Source organism: Haliaeetus leucocephalus, unplaced genomic scaffold, assembly GCF_000737465.1.
Source record: "Haliaeetus leucocephalus isolate CR32 unplaced genomic scaffold, Haliaeetus_leucocephalus-4.0 Scaffold68, whole genome shotgun sequence".
Classification (NCBI taxonomy): domain Eukaryota; kingdom Metazoa; phylum Chordata; class Aves; order Accipitriformes; family Accipitridae; genus Haliaeetus; species Haliaeetus leucocephalus.
Window position 1 is genome coordinate 553,940 of NW_010972504.1, and position 12,516 is coordinate 566,455.

The window sequence follows — 12,516 nt, forward strand, 5'->3', positions numbered from 1 at the left end:
TTTGTTTGTTGTTTTGGGGGGTGGGGGGGGGGGGCGGCTCACTTTTGCTTTCCTGTTGTAGATGCAGAATTCACACCTTTATAAAACAAAGGGAATCCATTTTGAGTGCAAAGCTGTCTCGCTCCCTGCTTTCTGAAGTTTTGGCTTTGAAAAACAAAGCATTCCATAATTTAGAAGGCTAAAAACAGTGAAGTAAACCTGTACAAATAATATTCTTAATAATGTAGGCATTTTGAACTGAGTACTGCATCATAGAGAATTTTAAGTTAAATTAAAAGGCAATCAGTGTTAATTATCACATTTGTATAGGAAAACTTGATTAGCTTGCACAGAGCTGAGAAACTTATTACAATTACAAATATGCAGTAATTTCACACTGTATAATATTCCTACGTACTTGTCATGTGTTAATTTTACCAAAAATATTTCTTACATTTTAAAATAAATAAGAACACCTGCACAGCTTTCAAAAAGGAAACTGCTAACTATTTCAGTGAACAAGCACCAAAGTCTCCTTATCAGACTGTACTCCATTGCCATGAACCCTCAAAATGAAACAGCACTTGAGATGACGTACTGTGATCTGGTATCAAGCCAGTCCCTGGTCTCAGCAGCAGCAAAACTTTATTCCCTCCAGCCTGAATCAGCTCAATGGCTCGTGTGTGAGTGATTCCTTGGGTGGGTTCTCCATTAATTTCAACAATTTGGTCACCAACCTGATGAGAAATGAGCAACCGGGTTAGTCTTTGTGAATCTCTGACACCATAAACTAATTTTTAGTTCAGAAAGAAAAAAATATAGGTAAATGCTTCTATTTTTCCTCTCATGCTAAAATCCACTCAGCAATAGCAACACCATTCCATGGCTGCTGATCACAACACAACACTCTGGCAGTTCAGAGCTCTTCATGCAGGTCATCTGCTCAGCCAGCTCAATAAAAGATCTCAGATTAAACACATCTTGTCTTTATTTACAACTGATGAGACAGATATAGCCATATGCTTGAATGTATTTTCATTCTGGACCATCATATGGAGGGAGCTTATGGACAAACCATATCAAACCTGGCACCATGTGCCTGTTTAAAGTCACACTAACCAGGTAAGTAACAGAGCAACTTCTCTACACTTAATGCAAAGCTGAATACTGCCACAGCGGAACAGGTTTTATATAAGGAAAGGATTTTTTATTCCAGGTAGGAGAGATCACCACTATGCAGTTATCAGTACTAAGGTCTCTCAGGCCAATTAGCAACTTACAGAGATATTGGGCAGGTAATTACAGTTCACACTAACTTTGCAGGCTGCTGGGAAGGGGTTGGAATAGCATCCCCACAAAAAGGGTCGTGAAACCTATTTCGCAATACACAGATCAGCCAATGGATGTCACTAGTGCATAAAATCAGCAGTTTAAAGACACTGCCTGGGCTTTGTCAAATAAACTCTCTCTGCCAAAGAAGGTCACTGGCTGGTTACTCATCGGACAGGACAGGACGCTCCACACCGCACGTCGTGCCTCCCGTCATGCTCAGTTGCCATTAACTGGATGAGAAATTCTTCTTCACTGTCCTAAAGTACAGCCAGAAAATGACACCATTTTCCAGCTGAGGAGGGAGAAACTGAATGACATGGATATTATGAATAACCCCATGCTGGGTGAGTGCAGTCCCTCTGTGCTCTGAGCTGCTGGGGACACACAGCACAGCGCTTGCAGCCCTGCTCCTCCACAGCCACCAGCACCAGCCACGGGTTGCGGAGGGCTCACGTTCCCCAGGGGACACAACCATCCACCATCGCAGCGAACGCATCCCTGCATACACGCATCCCCTGCACGTGAGGTGTGAGGTGCTAAGTGGTGGGAGGGGGCTTTACACAAGACTGCTGAGGACCCACGGTCCACAGTGAAAGTCAACATGTGGGAGCTGGAGTGCTTTCAGCAATCTCTTGCTATTGCAGTCCCCCCACCAACCCCTGCCTTGGCACAGGTCATCTATGCGAAGCAGAGTGCAGTCAGCTGGAAACCTTTTGGTTGCTCCTGCCCTGGAAGCAAAGCCCTGGAGCTTAGCGTACCACCACTTGAAGCAATACAAGAGAAAATATTCGTACTGAACACTACATTCATTTAGTCTCTCAAGCATGAGGGGAAAAAAGCTAATTACTGTAAAGAATTAGGATAATAGAAACTAACAATACCTAGAATTTCACATCCAGTTAAGCCCCACAGTAGTCCCAGCAAGAATCTGTGTCAGCCCTATTCTGCAAGCTATAGCACAAATGGAGGCAGAGCCTTGTGCCAGTGGCCGTATGTGCAGCGAAGCACCAGGACTGCATGGGGATGGCATCTCACGGGCACCTGGCTCAGCTTCACCCTCCAGCCTCTGAAAATTCAGCTCTGGGCAGTAGTCACAGATGCTCACGTACCATCTACCATTGTTCTTTGCTATTGTACCCATATGTTTTGCTTTTACTACAATATTTGAAAGTGAATTCCTTACACAAACATTAGAATTAACATAATAAGCTTTGAAAAAAGTTAGGCTTGTATCTTCAAACACTGCACAGAACAGCAATAGCACAATGTACACACAAACATTTCTTACAAATTCACTAACTTGGACAGTGATTCTCCTTTTGGCTTTCTGCTCCACTGCAATTTCTTGTCTGGGGTCCTGAAGTATCCTGAGTATTTGCTGCTTACACCCTGGGACACGTACATTATTGTAACTCAAGCATGGATGGACAGTTCATTTTGGACAGCCAGAGCTGTTCATATATTTCTCCTTTAAAAGCCTACCGCCACAGCATTTGCTGTCACTGCACAGTAACAGCTGGAAGAAGGGCAGCTGTCCTGATGCTGTTCTACCTGCTGGGACCCTACACTCATGAAAGAACAAAGTTTGCTGCCACTGCAGGTGAATTAATGTGCCAAAAGGCCAACTTGATCAACAAATTGATTAGAGAAGACAAACTCACATGTACTCTCCCATCTTTGACAGCTGGCCCATCTTCAGCAAGTCGAAGGATGAATAAGCCCATGTTGTATTCCTTTCCTCCTCGAAGGCTGAATCCAAATCCTCGAGGGCCCCTTTCCAGCTCTACTGGGAAACAGCCAGGATTCTGTGCGGTAAGTCAGAGAAAAAAAGATGAGGACTCGTAGGCAGATTTAAGTATTTGTTTTTCTGGAGAAGTGCTTCACACATTTCTGTATTTTGAGAAACATGCAATTCATGATTTACACTGAATTAATCACAACTCATGTATGACTACATGTAATGGTTTCAGTCTAAGTCTAAACATACAGAACATTTTTCCTTCTAAGTTTTAGATATGCATGAAATTTCTTTAAGAAACCTTGTGAAAGGGTCTGTAGTAGCCCCATTGCAAGCATTTTCTGTTTCTTTTATATTTATGAGTATTCCACTATACTAAGATGATAATAAAATTTAGAACATGAGCAAAAACATTCTGTGAAACACTTTAGTGCATTTTTATATGCAACTTTTCTACCCACGTCTGACAGGGACAGGTTTTATCATTCTGCTTCCGAATATTCTGTGGCAATGTCACTGTAGTGTCTTGACGAACGACTATTTTGCATGTCTCTGCACCCTCTGGACGGTTACCTGTACCTGGGAATGACGGCTACCAATAACTGAAGCAACACCAGCATCAGACTGTGTCAAGTGCTTATGCTCGGGCCAGGAAAGCCTGTAACTATTTGAAACTTCTTTTCCAGCTTCACTTTCCGTAGCTCCCCTACACAGAGATAAAAGGATGTGGATGTTACCTTTGCATTAACAACCCCTCTGGTCAAGCTTTTCTAGCTGTTCTCAGTTCCTTTTGCCAAATCCAAAAGCACTGTACCTGTCTGCGCCAGAAGGGTTGATCTGCGTTGATCCCAGTGGTCGGTGCTGTGGAGCTGGACTCTGCCGGGCGGAGTTTGTTCCTGATGGAGGACCACGGTGTTCTAATAAATTCAAACAAAATCAACAAAGAGAATTTCCCAAATATAAAGCTAGGCATCCTCACCACGAGACCACGGTGACCATCAGTGCTGTGTCTGCTGTTTCTAAGGATGCTACTGCCACAGCATCTCAGATTGAGCTGAGCCCACCACAGTCACAAGGTGAAGAAGATTTTGCAGGTTCTAACACCATATGCCAGGAACCCAAGTGTAGTTCACTGGTTCCATGGAATAAATTCCTAGGAATTTTATTCTTACCTACGTTGCTTTTCCTCAGAAAAACAACACAATTTTAACTGAACTAGACATGACCAGAAGGGTTTTAGACTCTCTGGAAGTTGATGAAGGCCAGAAGGGATTAGGGCTAGTCAGATCCATGAAGTTGGTTTGGATATTCAATATAATAAAATTTTCTAAGAGATTAAGAATAATGTCCCTCTGAGAACATATCCCTTTTTAAAAGTAAGAGGAGAATGAGGATCTGCAGGAGCAATGAGGATTCAGAGGTGAATACCCCAACAAAGGAGGGAAACTGTCAACTCATTTAAGGCACAGTGGAGAGTTTGCTACCAGTCAGCTATAGGAAAGGTTATGAACTGGTCCCACAACCACACTGGAGGGACTAATTCACTGACATGTTATCAAAGAGAATTTTAAAGTGTTTTGCCCTCTCCGAAAGGCTAAATAAATTATAATGACATTTTATTAAAATCTTTTAAAATAGCTTAAGATTATTTTCCCTTCCACACAAAATACAGTAATTGTGCACTTTACAATAAATCCAGTGCATTTATGAAAAAAACATATTTCGGGATAAAAAATGTCTCTTGTTACTTAAGAGTACTGAACCATAGTCTACACAAAAAGCTGCCTCTTAGCTAGAACCTGAAATGGCAAGTAGTGGCCTAAGATGAACTTATTTGTTGAATTATAAACTAATAAACTCCTTTTCCTTCCAAGGGTTAAAAAAAAAAAATCCCAAGCACCAAAACTAGAGGTGTTCCAGTCCTCTGTTAGGTGTGTCACATACTACATTTCTGTTACAAACAAACAAACGCTAGTAAAATATACAAAGTGCTCAAGCATCTTAAGGGAAGGAAAACATAATACACATTATTAGACTGAATTTCTCAGGTATGCAAGACCTCCCAAGTCCTTCACAGGACTGCTTGGTGCTATTACTGTGACATGCCTTAAAGAGGTTTTTCTCTAGAGACAAAATGTCAACTTTTACTCCTAGTTTATGCTCAGAGTTTTAATTTAGAAGCACAGACAAGAAAAATGCCATCTGTTTGTACAAATTCTCCAGTTCTCTTTTCAGCCTGCTCTCTTGTGTTTCCAGCTAATACATGACAAAAGCTGACAGGCTCCTGCTTTTGTGAAAAATGTTAAAGAATGTCTTCTGGCGCATGACGTGGAATTCGTTTATTCGTATGAAAAGCAAAGATCACACATTTGTGAAAGCTAGAAGGGAGAGGGAAGGGGTACAAGGCAGTATTTTCATTGCCAGTCTCAGAGGACAGCACTGAAGATGATGCACTGGGGAACAGCAAACTCTGTTAGGGTTTATGCTTTGTGACGCTGAACAGCTTCTGGCAAAATGTGTATTTTTCTCTTTGGAGCTGCATCTTGCATCTTCCTTGGTGTTAACCACTGTCTCGTGAACCATCTCTGTGAAGCTCAGCTCTCCCCCTGCAACCCAGTGGGGAAAACGCCTGAAGCCCTGACTAATTCACATCCACTCTGGCCTTCCACGGGAGTCTGCTGTAGGGAGGCTTATGCTGTGAGCTAAACTGTACTTCTCCAGCTAAATCAAGGAGAATTTTAAAGTGGTGATGTATTCCCATTTCAGTGGAACAGGTTCTGCTTCTCTCTCCTTCATTGTCACAAAATTCTTTACATCTGAAACACGCCAACTCCAGCTCCTCTAAGCCGCACATTTTTTCTAACTGGTCTCCTCAGTCTAGTTTTATCACCTGCTACAGACTTTTTTTTAAATCTCTTTGTTGATTCTCCTCAGGTTCTTGTTTTATCTCTACATTTTGGCTCCAAATCTGTAATTGAGGAAGTGGGAAAAGTTCTCACACAGAGTCCAGGTAAGGTAAGGTCATACATAAATAAGGGACAAAAATGTTATATTCAGAAAGCTTATTTTGAAAACAAAGCTGATTAAGAGCCCCAGAGAAACAGATCTAATGCAATCAACTCAAACTTCATTTGCATTACAAACATTGCCCTGGGCAACTGCTTTGAGGTGTGTCCCTTCAAACTGGAAAGAATTAGATTTGATAAACATGAAAATCTTAACAGAAAAGTAACAATTTATAGAAGTATCTCTGCTTCAAGCATTAACAAAAAGGAAAATTAAGTCTTTGAAATTCTGTATTACAGGCTGAGATAGCATGTTAAATATTTGCAATGAACATGAAATTAGAGAATCATCTGTTGACTTTATTCACATTCTGGCTTTAGGTATTTATTATTTAAAAGGTGAAGAAAGCCAACTTTCTACCAAAACAATGATAGCAAGTTTAATTAAACCCACAAGCAGCAATCCAGAAAAATGCAGTGGTAAGCAGGGTTGGAAAACAGCTTTTCTCTTCAAATGATTGGATTTTACATATTTATAGTGAACTGTTTGTGTAGAAACAATACCATATTGAATGCAGTGTTGCATGGGAGCTTTCATTAAAAATATAGTCTCTAAAGATGGGACTTTGCAGTCACAAATACTCACTTTACTGCTTAGATGACATGGCAGCTGTGTGTGAAGAATTTGCTAGCAGCCTGGGAGGCTCTGCAGGAAAACCCTGAGCAAGGTTTTCATGGTGGAATGTGACCATTTTTCAAAGGGTAGTTTTGGCAGACAGAACTACAGGATGTTTCTGTTGTATCCCAGGGATGCAGCATTAGGCAATTTGTGTATTTTAACATAGCAGGAAGGAAAAACTCTGAGTGCCTAAATGGAGAGGATATGGAAAGCAGGTGTCCCTGCGGCCTTAGAGCACCCTACCTCTGGCCAGCAGAGCTGCTCCAGAGCATCCCAGGGGTACCTGCCTCATCTGGAACAAAGCTCCTGGCAGCGACTGCAGCAGCAAGAGACAGGCACTGTCCAGAGGCGAGAAGATTTTTCTCTCTGAGTATCATCGCATGTCTGCTACAGCTCCCCCAGGAGAGGGGGAATTCAACCCTTTGGTTGAATGCAAGGTCTGCACAGGACATGTTTCCATGTGAGCAGCAGTCTCTCACATGAGAATCCATGAGAATTTCCCTTACCCTGCATCATATTGTTAATAGCTGCATCTTATTTTTCAGTATAACCACCTTGGCAGCTGTCTCTCTCTACCCCACCTGCCTTCAGCTCTTCCACAGCAAACAGATGAGCTTCACTTTTTTTTTTTTTTCCCAAACATCTTAAAAAACTCCACTTTAAGTGAATTAACCTCAGAAGTTACAAACATCAGACTTTGGCAGTGTGGTAGGACCCATCCACCTGCCGGAGCCGCACGCCCTCCTTACCTTCCTCAGCCACGACAGTCAGAGTCACCACGTTCCCTGCGTCCTTGATCAGCTGCACTATGCTGTCATGTGAGAGCTCAACGATGGATTGACCATTCACCGCCGAGATGCGGTCTCCCACTTTCAGTTTCCCACACTGGTCAGCTGGGCTCCCATCTATAACTCGCCCAATCTTGTGAGGAATCACTAGGAAATCAAGAACAGGGACAGCAACACAATTAATATTCATGTCAGATAAGTATCACCCAGACCCAGAATTGCCACAGACATCCCAGAGACCGCTCCTGCTCCAAAGGGCGGCACTGCTAGCACAAGAAAAACTTGCAAGTAACAAAGAAACCTTCAGTCAGTAGAGTGAATGGAAACACCAAGGCCTGACAGCACGGCCTTGTCACATACAAGGTGTTGTGCCTAAAGGGAAACACGGGAAGGAAATGGGTCACATCTGCAAAGGGATGAGTAAGGCCACGTGTCCCAGGAGCTCTCTGAAGCAGTTTGTTTTGCCACTCACTGTATTGTTTTCCATTTCACGTATAGACCCTGGAGCACTGTGTGGACTCAGACAGTTATGGACATCCAGTTTAACAGAGTCATTAGAAATCTGGATGTATGGGTTATCTCTTCCTCCTTACAACCAAAAATTAAGCCTTAAATACACTTCAAAAGGAAATCAAACTTCTGCCAGACACTGACTTAGTAACCTGGTGAGCACCTTCAGCAGCGACCCTCAGCATACCCAGGCAGCACAGCAAGATGTGCTTCATCAGCTCTGCACAGACCAGTTCCCTATTCCTGCTCTCCGAGATGAACTTGCACCTGTAATAATCGTCTTGAATTTTAGCTAGCTCTCCTGGCTTGGTTTCCTCAGTTCGTCCCATAGTGACACTCTGCTCTGTGTACAGGCTCCTCTAGAGGCCAAAGCAATGGGGCCAGAAAAGACAAAACAGGGAGAAGGGACTTTTATGAGAAGCAGAAGGAAAGACGACTGCTTTTAGTTACCTTCCCAGAGCAGAACACAGATGCAGGAATGAGCAGAACTAAAGAGGCACATGAAGGGAGGGATGATCCACTCCAGCGTGGTGCTTCCTCCAGCACCTCTCCCGTGGGAGAGCACAACCACGGCCCCGGCAGCTCCTGCACTCTCCCCGCCAAGAGCCGTGCTGGTGCTCGGGGAGAGATCTTGTTTTACGGTTTGCTGACCCGAACGTCAGCACTGCAGATGGCACTCAGCAGCCAGTGAGATACCATTGCGATGGGAGAAGCCTACCAAAACCTGGGGCAAAAGAGTGGTTCGTTGAGCTGCCTGCCTGCTGACGTGGCCTCAACAGAGCAGATTCACATTACATCAAAGCACATCAGTCAGCATGCTTTTCCATGCGTCTAAAACAGCCTTTCATTCATCTGGATGCCTGAAAGCACAGCAAAATTGGCTCCTGTCCTTCCCAAACCCCTCATAAAGGCTCTTCTGCACAGGAACTGCTGCACTGCTCCTTTGTAACTTATTTCCAAACACCTCTCCAGACTGACCTCCATGTTTCATAAATGCTGTTCCTGGTACTTCATGTAAAAGCCTGTTTGCACCTCCAAAGCCTGAAGTGGGTTTGATGGATACCTGTTTTCTGTAGTTGCTGCTCTCCCAAACATGCTTTTCTCTGAGGGACCGGAGAGGTGAGGAACATTATGCCGCTGTCAGGATTACCAGCTGGCTTTTCAAAACTATGACAGCAAATCTGAAACACTTTCACAGTGTCATCAGCCACCCAAGATTAAAAAGCCATCAAGGATTGTTTTAATGAGCTAGCGCACACAGAAGTTACTGTGAAAGAACAGACATTGATGCCTTCTAGCATCTACCATGAGTTTAAATTTTAATTACACTTCCCTTAATAGACTTTTTTTAAGTACTATAAACCTAAGAGCCAACTGTGAAGAGTAAAGCACTGCAGGGTTGCAGACTCAATTGCTGATTACTTGTTTTAAAATATCCTGGCTTTAACATGAAGCTACTGTGTTCTTCTAAACTGTGGCACTGCAAAGTTCTGCACAGCACAGCCTGTGGAAGCACTAGCATCTCTTTTCCTGTGTGTTAGAAACAGCCGAGACCACAGGGCTTATGTTTTCAGCACTGGAATTGGTTTCAGTTGTCTTCTCCTTTCAGTTCTAGTATCAAATAAACAGGGATTTGCACCAGATCCTCAGACAAAAACGTTGTTTGTAGTACAGTCATATTATATTAGAATACCAATGTTATAGAATAATTCTTCTTACAGTATTTTTTCTTAATATCTGACTGACCAGACAACACACCATCAACCCATGGCCACTCTGACACAGGACACAATTATCTGCACAGCATCATGCACAGGAGGGTGACAGCTTGCCCTGCTGCTGCCATGGGAACCCGACAGTAGCTCCAAGCATGGACCACTGCCACTGCGCCGTCCCACTGCGCCAGGCACTTCCAGAGCGGCTGGCTTTAACATTCTTGAAAAGGTATTGTCTGAGCCAAGACTGCGTCACACTCTAAATATATATCATATGAATTCAGCACAATGTTATTTAGAATCAGTTTTTTTCTGTGCTCCTGCTGTTTTTTCTTTGTGCAGCAAAATGAAGTGGAAAAACAGAAGAAAGTGTCTGAGGCTCAATAAAAAGAGAGACACACTTTCAAGCCATGGTTACGTCTCTCTGGAACCAGCTGAGGAAGTTTCAGAAGGGTGATTTACACTAAGGAACTAAAGGAACCGAGTAAGGATTTCAGGAGTTATCTGTACCTTAATGTCAGTGAATTGAGTTCGTTTGTGGGTGAACACACTGAGCTGGCTTGTATTTTGAGGGCTGCCACAGATAACCCAAACCTGATGGCCAAAGGGAATGAATCTCAGAAAGATGACCCTACTCGCTCCCTCATGCCAAAAATATTCAATAGCCTTTACATGGCACTACGAGGTAAGTAGCAGCGATCAGCATGAGGAATACAAATGCACTTGATTACACAGAGCAGACCTGCTCCTGTGCAGGGGGTCATGGATCTTCCCATTAATTGACTGAGACTCCAGGGCTTCCTCCAAGCAGGTTCTCTCATTCACTTCTGCTCACAATATTTCTTTTTATTTTTGCTTTTAACCTTGGTTATTTTGCTGTTTATCTTTACAACTATGCCTGAAGCCATGTCCATATATCAGAACCATAGTACCAGAGCATGCTACTTTTTCTTTTTGATGGTCTTCCTAGACAAAACCCTATCTGTCTGACAGTAACAGCTTCACTGCTTTCTTCCAAGTACTGCAGTCTCTACTGTCTCAGATCCCCAAAATAAGAAATTCTACCTGATTAGGTAATACGAAGCCAAGGTTGAAACTATTCTTCCATTGTGAGAATCTACATCACCACCACAGCCTGACAGCTATCCACGTCCTGAAGACTGCCCTGTGACAAGTGCACACTCCTGTGTACAGGCTAGTTGCGTGTGATATACTTTCCCTCTGCTCCCCACTTATGTCAGAGCTGGGTGAAAAAGAATATAAACATGAAGCAAGACAGACCAAGCCTCAGCTGGGTGGGCTGTGAAATAGCATGAATCAAAGACGAGTGTACCTACGCAGCGCTCTGCGTAGATAACACCAGCACTTCAAAGAAAGAGAAGTGCCTGAAGAAGCTGCAGCCCTGCTCATGCCTGCTAATGCCAGCAGCAGCTCTGGCACAAACACGATGCAGTGAGGCCAGGCAGTGACAACGTCACCAGAACACGGTGCTTACCACCAGGAGGAGGTTTGTTCTTTGAGGTGAGGATGACGAAGCCAAATCCTTCATTTTCCTTCCGCTGCAGACGGACATCATAGACCTCTGGGGACTGCTGGTTTGCAAACTCTACCCGATTCAGTCGGGGAGAGCCGTTTTGCGTCAAGACAGGCTGCAACTCTTCCTCCTCCGGTTGCTTTTCCCCTTGCAGGTAACAGACAAACCACAAATAAGGAAAAACCAATACTGCTGTTTTACCAAGCAGCTACTACAAAACTGTACATCTCAGTATCAGTGCCAGCATAAGGAAACACTGCCTGCCTGGGAAAGTAAGGGGTGAGTTTATTAACAATACAGTTTGGATCAAATAGAAACCAGATGCAGGACAAAGCATTCGAAGGCCCAGAGTCCTACACAGGTATGCACAGTTATGCAAGGAAAGCCTGCTGCACACAAACAGACTTGGCAGTGTGTACCCAGACTCTGTCAGAGCGATCTGATGCCTTCTTATAGTAAAAAAAACCATAATGGCCTTTCTGCATGCTACAACTACAAGACCTACAGCAGAGATCCTGCTACAAACTACAACTATTGCTATCTTAAGTGAGGAATAACTGTTTACTTGGAACAATGGAAACATTTTTCAAAAGGCAGTTTGAAGACTGAAGCCAGGCTTTCTTTTAGGAAACGTACAACATTTTGGTCCTGAAGTAGCTATCTATCAGAAGGCATCTTAAAGAAATTGAGAACTGATCTTAAAATACTTTTTCCTTTTACTTGTATATACTCAGAATTAATGGTTGAATAATGCAATGGAAAAGCAATACTGGTTGCTAATTGGCACAGGGGACTTATCAGTACTCCTGAACCCCATCCCAGCTCTATCATTCATATGATCAGCATCATTGAGTCAAGGACAATAATCTTCTGTACACTGCCAATCTGGACAGTGATCTAAAACAGCAGAATCACAAGATGCTGCCCTACATCATCTCTGGTTTGAATGCACTTACTCTTGCTACACATAACATGTCAAAAGACTTCAGAATACAGCATGCTGTACAGAAAAGAGATTGTGTTATTACTCCATTTGCATAGCATTAGTGGCTGTTCTAACTAATATCTGCAAAAAGGTTTGAAGAAAACACCACTGCCATCATAATTTTCAGAGCCTTACCTGTGTGAGCAGTGCAAACCAGCAAGCACCAAAGCATCAGCTTATTAAATTCTGCTTTTCTCCACTTACTCAGAATTATAGCTGACCCTCCTGAATCTCAGGCTGCTCAGCTCTAG

General features: G+C 43.2%; 1 protein-coding gene across 1 annotated transcript in view; it reads right to left on the reverse strand.

The window, feature by feature from the left end:
• The window catches only part of MAGI3 (membrane associated guanylate kinase, WW and PDZ domain containing 3), a 99,273-nt gene that overhangs the window by 2,786 nt on the left and 83,971 nt on the right, over positions 1-12,516 (reverse strand). The window contains exons 15-20 of the mRNA XM_010579684.1: positions 11,242-11,427; positions 7,483-7,668; positions 3,864-3,966; positions 3,629-3,755; positions 2,973-3,116; positions 578-716 (exon numbers count right to left, since the gene is read on the reverse strand). Of these exons, the coding sequence (XP_010577986.1) occupies positions 578-716; positions 2,973-3,116; positions 3,629-3,755; positions 3,864-3,966; positions 7,483-7,668; positions 11,242-11,427 (885 nt within the window). The remainder of the gene's footprint in view (positions 1-577; positions 717-2,972; positions 3,117-3,628; positions 3,756-3,863; positions 3,967-7,482; positions 7,669-11,241; positions 11,428-12,516) is intronic.